Source organism: Cyanistes caeruleus, chromosome 8 (assembly GCF_971803275.1).
Source record: "Cyanistes caeruleus chromosome 8, bCyaCae1.hap1.1, whole genome shotgun sequence".
Taxonomy (NCBI): domain Eukaryota; kingdom Metazoa; phylum Chordata; class Aves; order Passeriformes; family Paridae; genus Cyanistes; species Cyanistes caeruleus.
Window position 1 is genome coordinate 26,616,941 of NC_141708.1, and position 17,858 is coordinate 26,634,798.

Consider the following 17,858-nt stretch of genomic DNA (forward strand, 5'->3'; position numbering starts at 1 on the left):
CACATGGGCTTATTCTAGTCCTTCCCTGCTGTCTGCTAACGGGGAGATCAGTGCCTTTTGTTGTGGATTCGAGTTGCTGCTTTGAGCTTGGGGAAGGCCACCCCAGCCTGCTGTGACTCGCAGTCACCGTGCTAAGCTGCTCACCCTGGCCCTCCAGCTAAGCCAGCTGTAAATAAAAACAGCTAGGATTATTTTTTTTCTTTTCTTTGCCTAATAACTTTGACAATGTACCTCACAGCTTTCTAGTGAGCAGCTTTGAAGTCATCTTGAATTTCTGCAGGATTTTCTCCTGTGTCAGTTTTCTTGTCCTTTATTAAGCAAATACAGGATTGGGTGTGATGCTAAGCTGTCAGCACTTGAACCAGAGACAAAGCCTCCGTTCATCCTCACAAGAGAGAAAAGCACAGTTCAGGCTGCTGCCTCCGAACTCTTTATCACACTGTTTTTACAGATATGCAGGGCTGTTAGTAGTAGCACTTCCCAGAAACACCGAGCCAATACAGACTTCTAGTCAGCTTTGCACCATACTGCAGTTTGACAGAAAAACATAAGGAAAGAAAGAATAAAAGTCCCAGCAAAAAGAATACCAGCAGGATTTTGCCTTCAAGGGAGTACAATTTGAGGGGCTCTAAAGACAAAATGTCTGCTCTGTATTTGAATGCGGGAGAGGGGCTGAGGCCAGCCCATAAACAACTGGGCAAGCCACAGTCTTCCAAGAGCTACAGGACGTGCATTATTTGAGGTGCTTTGAACCTGTGTTTTAGGAATAGAGTGCATGGCTAAGTGATGAGCCCTGTGCAGCACACAAGAGCGAGCAGAGAAGTGCAGTGGTCTAATGTGGCCTTTCCATGAGGGAAATCATCTCTCACCTGGGCTGAAATTGTGAGCAGATGACAGATCAACACGAGTTTGCTCTGTGGCCCCAGGGATGCCTCTCAACCTTATACAACCTATTTCACAGCACATGGCCCCACTGACAGCCAGTGCAGGACAGGGAGAGCATGGGGTCAACACAAGGTGTCAGTGACCACATACGCGTTGGCAGAGCCACGCTGAAGCTGCAAGGCTGGAATAACCAAGCTAATTCCTCAGGAGAGGAATAATCCACAGCCATCTCTGCCTATTGCTAAACAAAACTCTTCAACAACACTTCACTCTTTCATACACAGTAGATTTTAAACCAAATTGTTCTTAAAAGCTGTTGTAGAAATAATTCCAGGGCCCTAAATGTAATAATTCTAAAGATTACAGGAAAAAAAAATATTTTCTACATAGTTAACACATGTTGTCTTTTATATTTTGCATACACACAGTGCAAAGCAATTATAAGAAAACAAAAAAATCTCTAATCTGTCAAGACCTGACTGAAAACAAAAAAATCCCTCTGCTTTAGCTGTACTTATGTAGTGTCATAACTGAAGGACAATCTCTTGGTGTGGTCACTAGTACATGAGAAGAAACGTGTGTCAGATAGCTTATTCCTGCACAGAAAAGGAGTTAAGAGGCATCTTTAGAAGTGAAAACCGGGATAAGCACACCAGAAAGACATGAATGGAAGTTTCTGCTCTTGTCACAGATTACTTTTGTGACTTTGGGCAGGTTAAGCTGTCTCCCTGGATAAGTGCATGCTGTTTGGAAAGACTATGAAGCGCACTATGAAGCGACTCAAACCCAGGGTACAGCAGCCATGCCAGCCTTCCCACAACCTTTACAGGCAGGCTCACAGGGCCCCCCAGGCCAGGCACTGCTACCCTGTGAGAGTCTAGGCTGCAGAGGGCAGAGACACATCTCCATCAAGCTCCTTTTTACATCTTCTAGCACGGCACCTCACTGTACACCCATGGAGCAGTGCCATGAAAAATACATTTAAAGGCTGCGGTGCTCTCCTATAGAGTGGTATGGGGAGGAAATGTAAGATCCTCATACAGAAAACTGCAACATTACTATTACCTGTGTCAGCATAAGTACATTCAAAGAAAAGTCCCCTCTTTCCTCCAGCTAGCATATAACAGTAATACAAAGCACACAGATTATGCCACAATAAATTGCAAAGTAAATTACAGTGACACAATAAACCATGCTGAGAAGGGACCTTTTATGAGAATCAGATAGTTCTGAATAAATAAATTTATAGCAAAATGAGCCAAATAGAATGTCAGAGCAATCTCCACAGGGCTCAGTTCAGCTGCTTTGAATGTTATACTTCTATTTCTCTTCAGGTTTGCATTCTGAAGCTTCTGTGTGTGTTTGCACAGGGAATACTCCCCTCGTACATTTTGGTTATAAATAATGGGTACTGACAGGACTTTAAATCTTTTCTATTTCCAGAACTGAGGCATCAGGCTCCATAAGTGCCCCCAAGTGACTTCAATTTCTCTTCTCAACGAAAGATACCAAAAGAAATGCAGGACTGCCTGACCTAGGGAAAAAAATGCAGAAGAACGAGAAAGATACATGCAGTAAAGATGAAAGAGTAAGTAACTCTTTCTGGGAAAACAAAAAGGAAAAAAAAGAAGATGACTTAACTACTTTTAAATCTCTAAATTAGTATCATAATTGTAACTCAATCTCTGTTCTAGAGACAATTTCTTCATTTCAGGGAACACCAGTTATTCTGCAACAGTTTATAGCCAGAAGCCTTGGTCTAACATTAGTGCTTCTCATATCCAAATAAACTCTTTCTTCCAACATCCTCTGAAGAACTAGAGTAAATTAAATATTATTATACAACAAATATTTTTATACTACAAAGTCAGAGATGGCATGAAATTATTCATGGTAGTACAGCACTATCAAACTATCACATATGATTAATTTTCAAGCTGGTTTAGAAGGTGCTGGGTATGTATGCCTGTTAATAGCATCCAGGGTTTTTTCCTAAGCAGAGTTATGAGCTGCAGAGGAACCTTAGATAGGCCAAAGCCAGGTATCAAAAAGAAATACCAGTTAGCACATTTGTTTCCTGAGGAATCAATGACAGAAGAAATATATCTTGACTAAGCATAGCTTGTAACTGTAGAATTGCCATTCTTTTATTTCTGGGTGTATTACAGGCTAAATTTGATTTGCATTTCCATTAACAAACAGTAATCCTACAACACTTTTCATGAATATCTAAAATCTTTGGTCATTGATAGGGAACATAATGCAGCACTGACTTTTCTGTGGATGTCAAAAGGCAGAGCTGGTACTTGAGCTCAGAGGACACCCACTGCCTACTGTTCATAGCACTTCTTCCACGCCCTCCCTCCCTGCATGTACTTAACTAACTCTGAGCAGCAAGGTGGGACAGATAATCCTTTCTGCTAATCCTTTCTTCCACCTAAAAATCATACTATGGCCTGCAATCATACTAAAATGAACGTCCATTACAGCAAAAGCCAGCAAAAAAAAAAAAAAAAATAAAAAAAAAAAAAAATCTGAACTTTGCCTACTTTATGACATGGCAAAAATCAAATTAGAAAAATAAAGGCTCCAAAAGTTTACGGCCTACACTAATCACTAATGGACAAGCATAGCTGCATTAGATGACCATTTCTCAAGTAGGAGACACAGCTCCCTCCCTGAGGAACCACGCTTAGAGCATCACAGCCTCTTGCAATTTCCCAGTCTTTCATGAATTACATCCATACTTGATTTTCCCACTGCCTCCATAATTGCTCTGGCTTTTAAACGACTAATTATACTTCACCTGGTTAATTCTACATTAAAAAACAAAGGAAACTTAATTGCATGGACAGCAAGGAACTCTCTTCTTCCTAGATACTATTGCTCCAAACAGGATAAGGATAAAGGAAATAGAAATGCTTTCTCAAGCCTTTGGGGGGATGTTCCAGACTGACTGACAGCAGAGGTTTGGCAGGGTAAAGCACAAGCTTACTGAGCACTGTGTGTGGTCAGTACTAACAAACAGACCTGCATGTTTTCTACTTCTATCCTTTTATAACCATTTGTATTACCAGTCAGACAAGTATTAACCCCTGGATTTACTAATCACAAGCTAAATGCACATCTTTACTAATGAAATACCTTAAGATATTATTTTATTATTTTGTAAGGTATTTGCAGATTTCCAAGAGTTTAGCTCAGGGTTATTTGCTTGCATCATGCCTCTTTGTCCTAGGATTTCTAGAAGTTTTACCAAGGAATAGTATCCTCGATAATTTTCCACTAGTCCCCTGCTGTATCCATTTGAAAGCCTACAAACAGTACATTTGTAGTAATCAGGCCTCTCAACTGCTAAAACAGAATAAATTAATTTTTAAAGGGATGTAACATATTAATCAGCAACAAAAAAAAAAAATTAAAAAAAAAAAAAGAAGCAAAAGAGGACAGATGGGAAACGAATAGAATTACTCACTAATATGTATTTCTTTCTCATGACTAGGAAGTGCCAAAACTTCCAGTTCCACCACTGCAGCAGACCTTACGCATGTACCTACAATGCATGGAACACTTGGTGCCAGAGGAGCAATTTAAAAAGACCAAGGCCATTGTGGAGAAATTTGGAATTGCAGGAGGCCTGGGGGAATCCTTGCAGAAAATGCTTGAGGAAAGAAGTGAAAAGACAGTAAACTGGGTAAGAAAATGCGGTGGCAAAAATAATTGCTCTGTTGGATACTTATTTACAAGTTCTTTCTGATATCCTCTATGCAGTCACTGTTTTCTTTCAGCAGGTCAATGCAAATAGGGGTCATTCTGACAAAGTAACATTTCAGATGTAATAGGCTAGTTTTTTAAAATTATGGCAAAATACATGTCATTATTATGCTTTCAGATCAACAGTTTGTTGACATCGATGAGGACATTCATTCAACTCAGGTGTATGCACAGAAGTGTCACAACACCTGTAGAAAATACATATTTTGGATGTAATTTCTTCCTTTGCCTTAAATAACAGGATTTAGAATTTTTATTAGAATGAAAAATACTTTCTGATAGGGCTTTAAAAGTGCCTTGCACAGCCATCTACCCAAAGTTCTGATCCACTCCAATTATTCTGAAATGGAATATTCATTATAGGAATTAGTCTTTTAATATTGAACTATTATTTGCCATTCACTGTCATGCTATACCAATACAGTTACCCTGAAGTAGTTACTTTGCCATATATGCACATACATGTATATACATCTACAGCTATCACACAGACCATGCTGAGACCTCTGCCTTTATAAAAGTTCAGCTTCCTGCTTCCCAAGGCAGGCAAATTAGGTAAGCCACAGCTAAAGTAGACTTTACCATTCCACAAAGTCACAGTTCGTCCTGCCCTCATTAACCATGTTAGAATATGGCAGCTGAAAATTAGAGTTTTATTGAAGTCCTTCCATCCCCACGAGGAAAATGATTTTATGGATTCCCTGAAATCCTTCAGGCTTGTTACTGATGTCAGTGAATTGTGGTTCTCCCTTTTGCGTGACACACAAAAAAACTCCAGCGAATTGCTGCTATGGTTGGGGGAAAAGCTACAATGTTGTCAGTGCTTTCATTTTAAAAGCAGTGCTTAATTTCTGAACAAAATACTGCCCAATCTTGTTTTCATATTGTGATCATAGAACTTCATGGTGGCTAAACTAACCAGCATTTAAATAGTTTTCCTGATAGGAAAAAATATTCCAGAAGACAGCTGCTCATTGGAACACTTACAGCATGAAAATTAGAGAGAAAGGATGCATAAGCATTTTCTGAAATTGTGACATTTTTAAATACTGATTATTAAAATAAATACCTGATTACTAAGGTGAGTTAGAAATGGTTTTATTTGGAATTTAGCTTGCCAGGAGTATACCTCTAGCATGTTCCCCAGAAGACTCCAGAGACTGTGGGGGAAGCATCTGTTCTAACAGCAATGAAATATCTCGGAGGAAAACTTTTTCAACTGATGCATGCATTTGTAATTATTTTTGCATAATTTTGTTGTTGTTTATAGTTACCATATGCAAAGCCTGCCCTCTCAGAAAGACCATTTGATCTTTTTATGAAAGCTTCCATTTTCCAAATAATGATTCTTCAATCTCTGCTCAGACATAACGGAATGCAGTTACTGTTAATCTGTGTTTTCAATAAAAATGGTTAGAAATTTAATGTGTGTCTGTCTGGGTCAAGAATCAGCAATCTGCATTTGTGTCAGTGGACACAAAGGGAATTCTCCAGGGGTCCTACCCACATGCCACTCTGCAGGACTGGACCATTAGGCTTTGGAAATTCTTTTCCCGTTCTGTCTTGCTACAGGACAGTGTCTGATGGCTAGCAGTGGAGCATCTTGGCACCATTGACAAATATTTTAAGTCCCCTGAGAAAAGGTATCGCTAGTAAAACCGTGGCCCTCACTTAAACATATTCTAATTGCTATGCAAGAGTTAATGTTGTATTCAAACATTTTCTGGTTGTAGGGAGAAGCAAACAACAAAATACCCAAAGCACCACAATTTGGAGTTTGTTTAGTTTTTAATGGAACACACTGTAAATTGCCATTGATTGAGAAATGGGATTATGGAATTGTGGCTGACTTCTGCTGAGCTGAGGTCACAGAGCCCAAGCTGAAAATGCTCAGCAGCTCCATTAATCAGAGCCATGGCTGACACCAGGAGCACCAGGCACTGTCCCCTCATCCCCAGACTGCTTTTCTGTGTGCTGTTGGCAGCTTTAAGATGTGGTGTCCCCTTCCCTCAGGTGTTTAACTATTGGCTCGATGACATGTACCTCAACAACCGCCTGGCTCTTCCAGTCAATTCCAGCCCCGCAATTATCTTTGCTCGCCAGTATTTCAAGGACGTAGATGACCAGCTGAGGTAATGTATTACAACTTTGCAGCTTTTGCTAAATGAAAGGATATTTTAAATGTACTGCTTTTACAAAAAGACAATCAACTTTCATTAAAAAATAAGGGCTGTAGCCATTAAAATGATTTCCTATGAGGCCTGCTGGCTGAGGGCAGTGTTTCTGGGGTAACTCATACTGATATTCAGAAAGATGTCATTACTATTACACTTATTGCATGAAAGATATGCCATGGGATTTATATTTTTAAGGAATATTTACAAAGTATGTGTTTCAAGTAAACCACTTTGTGATGAAAAAACAAAATAATACTAATTTCTGACACACAGTTTTAAGGAAAATAATCTTTAACATGGCTTCACTATGACTCGTAGCCACCCTGCAAACCCTGAAAAGGCCATGCTGGCATTAAATTGTCCCTCTCACATGCACAAAAGGGCACCAGAAACACAGGGGATCTAAGAATAAGAATTCAGAAATCATTCTTCCCTAAGAACACCACTTCCTTCAGGTCCATCAGTCCCAGCCCTGAACTGATCTTTCTGCTTTGAGCTGTTGTGGGCAATTACTATCATTTAAAAAGTGAGAAGGTAAGCATGTAGCCAAGCACAGAATATACCTCTCCAGACACCCTTAAAACAGGATTCCATTCTTCAGCCTTTGCCAAAACATTCTTCCTTTTAAAACTACCTTCATAGAGTGCAATTTTCCTCTTTGCTTTTAGTACTCTCTAGCTGCTCATTACTGAAATAATTAACTGCATGAGAATTTATGCTTTTATAAAACAGCCAGAACCTTGAAACCAATATGCATTATTTTAACATTTTGCAGAGACAGCTAATGCATCTTTTTACTTTACTTTAAACATAACTATAAATGCTTCCATTCATTACTGACTAAATTTACTGTGCACACAGCTTTCCAAAAAAAACCTCCACTTTGCATTTTCTAATGCACGTGCTTTAACAAGGAAATATTTTTCTCAGAGCCTCCCATTCTGACACAATGCAAACAGACAGTGTTAGGAAGTAATGCACCTGTCCACAGCTCTGCAAAATGAGTATCTGCTTAGGACAGGAAGTACTCCAACACTGGACAGGTTATGAGTATTGATATGGAAACCCATGTGAGGATTCTATTAAATATTCAGTCTCTGCTCCCATTCTGTAAATAAGCACTTTCAGACCTCCTCCTGTGGTAGTCTGTTTAACTATTTGAAGGAATTGTCACTAGGATTTCATATTTCTCTTGACATGAATTAATTTAGGTTTTGGGTGGGGGCAGGGAGAGCTTCTTGCCAAGCCAGAAGACTTTCTCTCCTTATGCTGTGCCATCAATCATTCAGGCTTCCCTCTGTCTCCCAGAAACAGCCCAGTGTTGCCAAATGACAAAAGACTGAAGTCACTTCTCTATGCTACTTGCAGGTTTGCTGCCAATCTCATTTCAGGAGTGCAAGACTACAAAGCTTTACTGGACACGTAAGTAGCTTGGAAGGAGAGCTTGAATATTCACAGGGCTTCTAATTCAAGGCTGCTCTCAGTAGAAAGCTGGGCTGTATTGCACCTTTCCACCACGGGGAAGGGCTGGGGCTCCAGCATGCTTCATGGCGAGTGCTTCAGCAAATTTTTTTGCCCTTTCTGCCGTGTTCCTGCAGTGTAACAGATTGAAGAAGGATCCTTTCTGATGGTGGGCAGTCATCACTCTGGCAGGCATGGCGCAGCCCAAGAGGACACACGCAATTTGCCTGACTGAGTTACTCAGAGTTACTGAGAACACAAGAGGAAGCTTGTGCTCCCCACACCCAAAGGGCAGCAGCACTGTGGTTACACAGCCTGCACACCTTTCCTGGCACTCCCCACCTAAAACAACACTGTCCCACCTCCCTCCTGCAGAGAAGTAACACACCCCTGCAGGGGAGGGAAGTCTTACCAAAGGCTGGTCCAGCAGCTAGCAAATATAAGCTCTTGTTACTTATGCTCTTGTTACTTTCTGAATAAAAACACAAGGGAAATACACGATTCTTCAAGTCATATATGTCTTATTCACCTGTGTAAGGAAATAAGTGTTACACAGAATTTGAGAGTTGGGAACTAAAGTGAATATCCCTGGTTTAGAACTGCAACTGTTTTGAAGACATGGTTAACCAAGATAAACTAGCATAAGACATTACCCTCATAAGCTGTATGGGAATAAACCTTCTTGCCTCCTTCTTCACCTTTGCCCCTGTCTGACAAGTTGGAAGCTTAGATCTCTTTTGCAGAAGGAAAATCTCTGCACTGTAATCTTCTTCCTCCTGTGGTCTCTGCTGCCTCTCTTGACCAGCAGCACCATTATTTCCTGCTGCAATCCAACATTGTCAATTAATCACATTTTTTTTCCTGGCCACTAAAGAAGCCTTTTAAGAGATGCTGGTTTCACCTACCTTCCAATCAGAGAAAGAATAGATTTTCAGCATGTATTACTCCATAGGTTTAAGTAAAAATTAGCACAAAAGCAAGGTCCCGTGGAAAACAGAAATTCCCACTGTATTGCCCAAGTAATTCCCATTTTTTAGGAAAGGCCCTCTCACACCTCTCTAACCAGTCAGCACAATACAGGGCTGCTGTGATTTGCAGGGAATTTCATCAGCACCTTTCTTCTAGGTGCTGGTGTTTCCCAGCTGTTCTTCTGACTTCCGTCCTGCCAAGCTTCCGGGGTCCCATCTAGGCAGGCTTCCTACATTGCACATTGCAAAGCTGCTTGTGACCTGCTATTTCCATTTCCACTAGATGATAATGCATTGCTTAATGAATATGCATGAAGCTGCCAGGAATGATGTATTTAACTTTGGTATGGGAATTCATCTATTTCCCTTATACTGTAATCTCATTTTATTATTCAATTTGTGTTATACCTGATCTAATTGTAACAGAACAAAGGACAGATTAGATTTCTTTTCCTTTCTCTCTCCCCTCTTTTCCTCTGGCTTTGTTTTTCTCCTTCTCTGCAGCCATGCTTTACCTGCTGATTTTTCTCGTGGACAGCTGTCTGGCCATCCTCTCTGTATGAAGCAATACTATGGACTCTTTTCTTCCTATCGTCTTCCAGGACATACCAAAGATACCCTCGTGGCCCAGAAAAGCAATGTAATGCCAGAACCAGAGCACATCATTGTTGCTTGTAACAATCAGGTAAATTAATTTTCTTTTTTCATACCTTTCTATATTTCTTAATTTGCTTAAATTCACTCCAGAAGAGCCTAATCTAATCTCTGTTCAGAAATGCAATTAGCGTGCTGCGTATGAGCCCACTTCTTACCGATCGTTTGCGGTTGATATTTCCAAAAGATGCTTCTGCAGCATTTTTGTCCTTGGCCCACATTATGTTCCAAGTACAGTGATGCAGAAAGGAGGAATGTGGCAGAATTCATTTGCTTTCTCTTTAGAGCAAAAATGTTTAATAAACAGAGATAAAACCACAGAGAAAAAGGAATCCTATTAGAGCGCATTTGCTGGAAATGCTCTTCTCTTGATGGTCACGTATTGGCACACAATTCATGGCAGCTGTATCACCATCACACCTATGCGTGGCATAGACACCATGCAGGGTTCCTAAGCTATGCCTGAAGAAGTTAGCACAGGTGCAGGCAGAAATACTGGAGTGTTAGAGTGAATCTGCCCCAACCAGTCATTACCAGGGAGCAGCAGAGCCTGTTTCCTGGACATAGCACCTTAGAGCCCAGCTATTTGCCATACCAGAGCCATACCGCCTTGGAATGAGGAGGTACGTTCCAGTGAAGTGCTTTCTGCTTTCCCAGGAAGTGCAGGGAATTTTATAGATTCTCTAGGTTATGTTTAAACAAATAATACCATGAAAATTACGTACTGCCTGATTTTATCTCTCCAAGTTTTTTTAAGCTTATTCAAATAGCGTATATTTTATTTGAGTCAAATACATAATATAAGTCCCCTATGGCAACTGGCAATACATTGGTGTTAAAACACAGGAGGGGTGAGCCCTGGGCCATTCCCCAGTAGTTTTGTATTCCTTTGCATGCAGGCCTGGCTCTCCTGCCTGGAGAAGGACTTCAGCATCTCAACACCTATCCAGGTGACAGCAAAATGTTGGGCCACAAAGGGTTCAACCCACCTCTGACTAATCTTCTGACTTCTGTCATTTTTTTGCAGTTTTTTGTTTTGGATGTTGTCATTAATTTCCGTCGTCTCAGTGAGGGAGACCTTTTCACTCAGTTACAAAAGATAGCAAAAATGGCAGAGAATGAAGAGGAAATGCTGCCTCCAATTGGCCTGCTGACAACAGACGGAAGAACAGAGTGGGCAGAGGCCAGGATGATCCTTATGAAAGGTTAGCAGCAGCAACCCCAGCTTTCTCTTCATCATCTTCCTCCTCACCATCACTGCCTTTCTTTGCTGAGAGCAAACAATGCAGCAAACACAGGACTGAATGTGTAACCCCACTGCTGAATTTTGCCAGCTGTAGGAATCTCAGTACGTGTAAGATGTGTCTTGCCAGGGGAGCAGCAGAAATGGCCTGACCCTTTGGCTGTGTACATTTGTGTTATGCCATGTAATAACTCTCACCCATTCTTTGTTTTTCATCACATAAATTACGTTACATCAGATTTTGTGATTTGTCTCTTTCTTCATATCCATTTTGTACCAATAGGAATGATGTATCCTCTTAGCTTTTGGCACCTATTTGACATTGCTGATCTTATCCAACAAAAGCATCTGCAAGTTAAACACCTGTTGAATCTAGTTGTGTACTGTCTCTAGTACACAACTTCTTCAATGAAGAAGGTTCCAGGGCTGATTCAACCAATTCTTAAGTAGAAATCTAGGGAAGATGGCACCAGTTATTATCAGGGACTGCTCTCTTTCTTTTCCGACGGGCAGCATTTAGCTGTCTCAGATTCTGGACTCGAATGTCAAACTTGGAAACAGATGAAAATAAAGGGTGGGGTTAGTGACATCTATCACATCACATCATATCACATCACACCTTATGTATTTTTAGCCTGAGTCTAAGTGATATAAATGCACTCTTTTTGCCATTTTACATGTCTTAAGTATTTACTTCTTCATCCTGAAGAAAACATTAACTCATCTCTTTATCTCCAGCTCAGCAATGCCACAGAAAACATTGCTGTTTTACTAATACCCTGGAATATACAAGAGTTGCCAATAGTTTCAAAGTAAGTTTATCATCCTAAGGAAGATCTCCTTTTCTTATTCAAGTTTATCTGTGCTTTTAAAAACTTAGTACAGATACACATACACACACAGAGTCATTATTATTATTCAGCAATATTACATAGCATTAATATCATCTTTTAGCTTTCCCCTCTTTCCATCATTTCTTTTTAAAGAAGGAGACAAAAAAATAACTTATTTTAATGAAAATTGAGGTGAACATCTAATAATTTATTTTCATGTCATACTAAGTAAATCAGTCAATGCCTTGAAACTTACAGAAAAATTGTCTTACTTACAGAAAAATCCAAAAGAAAAACAAAAAGAAAAATCAACAAAAACTGGCAAATCCCTCTCCGTAGGGTTTTTAGATTGCCTGACATTTACTAAAATATTCATTTTAATCAGAAGGCAAACCAACTCAGTTATGCATCTGGAAAAAACAGATTCTGCACTAATAAACCTCATAATACCATGATGTGAGCCTTCTCTAATCTAAGCAGGAATCCCATCCCAGACCATTCATGTTAACACAGCTCTTCTATATAGGTAAATGCATGGCTGTTACACATGGATATATGATCATTAACAGCCCTTTTTCTTTCTTATCTGTGATGGTGAAATGTTCCTGCAACAACTAGAGGAAGAGAGAACCTGGAAAGCAGTGTGGGTGAAATGGTCACTCCACATCTGTTCCATGCTGGGCAGGGCCAGAGAGATTGCTCCAGGACAGGAAACCTGTAGAGTGCTTTGCAGAAGCCATGAAGGAGTTACATCCTCCTTATGCACAGACCTGCAGGTAGAGCATAGCTCTTCTAGGTGAGAAAATGTCCAAGCTATTGTAATAAACCCAGCTGTGACTGATTTATAAACACACTCAGCATTGAAACTGCCTTCAGGCTGCAGAACTAGCTCGTTCTTCCTAAATACAGGAAGTGAATTCTGTGTGAAGTGACTGGCTACAGTCCCATGCACACTATGTCTAAATTTGATTCAAAACTCTCTTCTCATATTTTCCTTTCTAAAACTAAATTTAAAAAACCCCAACTAACCAACAGTTGTCTGACCAATGCAACCATGCATTAGAAAGGAAGAAATGTCTTGCAGGGCTTTAGGCTTTGTCTTACTCTCCTCTGTTTTAGCTCCTCCTGCAGATATTTTCAATCCCAAGTCCTGGTTCAAGAGTTCTTGTGCAATTTATTGCCTGCTTCACATGATAATTTTTCAGTGTTTGATCAGCCCTCTGGATAAGTCTATTTCCTTCTGTAAAGGCATCTTTCCCCTACTTCTCTGTCTCTGGAACAGCTTAATTTTATTCACTCTAATACCTAGACTCCAGATACCCTGCAGCCATATGTCAGACTAAGGGCTTCGTATCTGTCAAAGATGTGTGGGTAGCAGCCACAATGAAATATATATAAAGCTATCAAACAGCGTAAAGCAGAATGCTGAGCAAGCTGTGAGCAGTTTGTAAATCACTATCCAAGCTGTTTTTCCTCAAAGATGCCTGTCTGCTAACACCAGAAGCTGATGTATACAGGGCAAGTTCCATTCACAAGGATCTTTTCAGCCTTTGCAGTGATGCACCCAGACCGTCAGTGAAAAAACATACCACAGTTATGTTCAGCCCTGCAAGGGTGAGATACTTAGAAAAGCTTTACAGCCAAGTGGACAGGGATGTGTCTTCTCTCTTATAACGCTTCTGAATGTTTTTGAAGACACTCTGAAGGGACGCTGGTGTTCACATTTTGCAGGGCAGCAACCTCTCTGCGCGCCCCATCAAACACAATCTCTAGGCTCAAGCCTTTGTAGGAGCTGGCAGGTGCTCCAGCTGCTTTCCTTAGGACTCTTCTGTTGGCAAGGAGACACAACACACTCTGCATTCCACCAGGTCCCCAGAGAGCCTGCAAGAAGTCAGGCTGACCATCTCTGTCCCTTGGGTCCCTGGCTGCTAATGCTGCCTTGCAGGGGCCATCAAACAGCAATACAGATTACCTTACCATAACCTGCACAAAGCCACAGCTGCCCCACTTCCTTCTCAGCCACTGCTATCACTTGTCTCTCCTTCTCTTGACACATTTTTAATTTCTTGCAGATTTGGTCTCTTTTTCACTACATAGCATTTGGAGAATGAACCTAGATGGTAACAAGTGTCTGGGTTTTTTCCAGCACCTGACTAACCTATGTTACTCCTTCTGGAAAGGTGCATTATATCTTACTATGAAAAATGCAGTTCTTTCAGACAATCAAGTTACTTTACATACTTGCAAACCTTGAAAACATGGCCCCATATTTCAAATGTATATCAGAATTGTTTAATTTTAAATATTTTTCCATTCTTTCAGCTAAAATAATTTTCTGAATTGAGGACATATTTGTTGAACTTAGCCTAGACTTGCAAGAAATTTTGATCAATCTGAATTCATATCTTTTGGTGAGAACATTCAGAAACATATTTATATTTACACCAAAATCTAGCAAAACCAGCAGGTTAAAGCTGATCTGCTAAGAACAAGAGGAATTTTATACTGATGCTTGGTGCTGATCTGTTAAGAACAAGAGGAATTTTATGTTGATGCTTGAAAGCCCTTTCTCCTTTGATCTTGGTAACAACCACGTAACAGCAATTAATAATGTTATGTTATTAAACTAAACAAGTTCTCCTTATAGGTTGTGCACTTCTAACTTTTCAATGAGGAAAAGTGCTCACAATTAAATATTTCCTGTGCTTCAAACTGGTTCTTGGATACAAACAAACCCTTAAGCTTTGTAGTATTTCTGAATTAGACAAAGAAACTGAGGAACTCATAAATACACCATAAATAAGGAGGAAAGCAATGAGGACAAGGTAAAAATGCCACCAGTAGTCCAACCATATAAAAAGAGTGTCAGGATAGGGAAAAGATGCAGAAAAGCCCATTCCATTCAGCAGTACAGTGGTGACAGGAGAGCAGCATAATGTGGCAACCCATGTTTTTGGCAAAGCCATGTTCAAAAACTAAGCCTCAAAACCTCATCCACAGATATTTCCTCATGTGATGTAGGCAGTATAACCTAATGATCAGGGACAGGAAAGACAAGAGGATTTTGATAAAGTAAAACAAAACTAATGTAGACCCTGTTGTTCCTTGTTCTGAAAAGGGTTTTCATGGTAGAACAACACAAAACACTCTAAGATCTGCTGTTCCAGAGCAGAATATTGCAGCAATAGCATGAGCTCTGAAATTTCCTATTTTCCACCTGTCCTCTGTAACAGTTATATATAAAATAAGTAAGCAACAGTGCCGTTAAGAGTAAAATAGATCTATTTAGTCATAGAATTACTTCAAGGAAATGAAAGGCAGAAAAAGAAAGTGATTATTATCGAATCATGTGAGAGATACACAGAGTTACAAAAGTTAACACAGGAATTATGCCTTGGTGTGTTGTTCCCTTGTGCTGAGATGATCAGCTGCTGAGAGAAGCTCTGCAGACAGCAGCTCATTGCAGAGTCAGGGTCAGATGTTGGGTGCTCTCCAAGGCAGAGGGTTCCCCAGCCAGTGCTGTACTTAGAGGTAAGAGGATGTGAGCATCTCACTCTTTCATCCCCAGACTCCACCAACCGCGACTCCCTAGACATGATTGAACGGTGCATTTGCCTGGTGTGCCTGGACAGCCCCAGCGGGGTGGAGCTCAACGACACAAACATGGCATTTCAGATGCTGCATGGAGGAGGCTACCATAAAAACGGGGCCAATCGCTGGTATGACAAACCCATGCAGGTAAAAACCTCACAGCACTGGGGCATCACTTGCACACTGCCTTGTGGTGGGGAACACTTAGAGTCAGCTGGGAAAAAGGGGAAGGTGGTGTCAGCATCTGCTTGGGCAGCTTTGCTGTGAGCAAGGCCGTCCCTTGCAAGGCAGGGGAAGCACAGACATTTCCAGCTTTTCCAAAGCTGCCCTTTGCTCCTGAGATAACACAAATGTGCAGATGTATGGGTAGGTAGACACTGGATATAAAAAAAAATACATTTTTCTACACTGAGTCAAATGGAATGGAAATGGGTCTAGTATCCCAGAATGAAAAAAAGGCCACAATTTTTTTTTATTTCCTCTTCTTACACATTTTCCTGATGTCCTAGAAATGCTACTGCTTATAATTTGGCATGTGTTTAAGTCCTCAGTTAACAGACTGTTTACTCATTTAATGACATCCTTGTTGAGACTTTCCTTAAATATTGACTTCTCCAGCCTTTTTCCCTATCAGATTTTGATTGTCATATTTTAAAACATCGCACTGTTATTTCCACACTTTGCAATAGACCCAGAGTGAAGTGATGTATTAATCTCCAACTGTCAACAATGTTGACACCTTGTGAGAAATTGAAAAAACCCTGACTGATACATTGCTTGCATAATGCTTGTTGCTCTTGCCATATCCAAGAACAGCAACATGAGAAGAGAAACCCCTAAAATAATTTCACTTGCACCAACTTACCCAAGAACAAACACATTTCAGTAATCAATCCTGATTAATGCCACTGCAAATGGCATTATTAGCAGACTCTTTTGAAAAAAAAAACATTTGTCTTTAGAACAGTTATAACTCTGTTATTTGTAGGGTCAAGCATTGAGATATTTCAAGCATGTGAGAACAAGCAATATTTTATTTTTGTCTACTATCATAAGGCAGCAGAAAGCAAATAAAATTGCATAGTGTAAGAGAGCTTAATCTGTCCAGATGTATCCAGACCTAAGTAGTTCAAAGATGAAGAGAAATTCTTAGGGAAATAAGATCCAATTTCCTTTTATGCAAACACAGAATATGTAGGAAGTCATCTCACAGTAGAATTTGTTCTTTCTCTCCATATTCTTCCTCACCTTTGCAATAAGGCTTTTTGCATCATGCGTGCTCTGTGCTCATGGAAAGCAGGGAGGCAGGGTGTGTGTGATACAAGCATGCAAGAGAGACCTAAGTGGGTGAAGTCCAGCCAAATGCACTTCAAAATAAGTGTAGGGAAAAGCCCAGAAAAAGTATTTGCATTATTATGCAGTATTGGCCTAGACATCTGTTTTTGAATGAGATGCAGAAGTTACAAATTGCATGAGTGTATCATAGAACTGGAGTGCAGCAGGTTGTCACCAGCAGTGTGATGTGTACACAATGAAATTAAGAATGAAGACAAATAAGAGGGAAATTAAATGAAGAAAGTATCTAAAAGATTCAAAGTAAGCTATGAGAAAGCTATAAAATAAGGATGTGCTTTGTAATAAAATGGGATCCTAAGGATTTCCCAGACACAGATGTTTTATTGTCCTCAAAAGCAGGAGAACCCTGGCCTGTCTGTCTGAATGGGTTTTCTGTACCATAAAGCAGATGCTGAACAAATTTTCAGATTCCACTGGAAATTGCTAAAATTCACATTCTCACAGGATTCAGTCTCAAATAGCATCATGAAAGGGATTCAGTGCAACACCTTTCACAGGACAAGCAAGTCTCCTGCAGTAAATCTAAGTTGCTCACTGATCCGTAGGGCAGGGAAGTTCCTGATATGAGCAATAAGAAAACCACAGGGGAACCATAACACCTTTGTCAGGTTTCCACAATGGGTAACTTACTCAGAACACAATTTATTCCCTGTTTATGTTGTACCTATTCTTCTCCTTGTTTAGTTTGTGGTAGGAAGAGACGGACTCTGCGGGGCCGTGTGCGAGCACTCCCCTTTCGATGGCATCGTGATGGTGCAGTGCACTGAATACCTGCTCAGGCACACGTGAGTTCCCTTTCTGCACATTTCATACCCATCCCAGCCCCTGGGAAGCCTCTGCCAGGGGAAAACTTCCCCTGATGCACAGGGGCTCTAAGACACATAAAACTGTTGAAAAGCAATAATTCAACTGCTAA

General features: G+C 40.4%; 2 protein-coding genes across 4 annotated transcripts in view; one reads left to right on the plus strand and one right to left on the minus strand.

Moving 5' to 3' along the window:
- The window catches only part of LRIT1 (leucine rich repeat, Ig-like and transmembrane domains 1), a 108,542-nt gene that overhangs the window by 74,624 nt on the left and 16,060 nt on the right, over nucleotides 1-17,858 (minus strand). The window lies entirely within an intron of this gene.
- Nucleotides 1-17,858, plus strand: part of CHAT (choline O-acetyltransferase) — a 30,691-nt gene that overhangs the window by 1,402 nt on the left and 11,431 nt on the right. For both annotated transcript variants that reach the window (XM_086899866.1, XM_086899865.1), the window contains exons 2-9: nucleotides 2,329-2,473; nucleotides 4,388-4,579; nucleotides 6,673-6,791; nucleotides 8,205-8,258; nucleotides 9,770-9,950; nucleotides 10,947-11,124; nucleotides 15,564-15,733; nucleotides 17,627-17,727. In XM_086899866.1, the coding sequence (XP_086755992.1) occupies nucleotides 2,432-2,473; nucleotides 4,388-4,579; nucleotides 6,673-6,791; nucleotides 8,205-8,258; nucleotides 9,770-9,950; nucleotides 10,947-11,124; nucleotides 15,564-15,733; nucleotides 17,627-17,727 (1,037 nt within the window). In that variant the 5' untranslated portion in view covers nucleotides 2,329-2,431. The remainder of the gene's footprint in view (nucleotides 1-2,328; nucleotides 2,474-4,387; nucleotides 4,580-6,672; nucleotides 6,792-8,204; nucleotides 8,259-9,769; nucleotides 9,951-10,946; nucleotides 11,125-15,563; nucleotides 15,734-17,626; nucleotides 17,728-17,858) is intronic.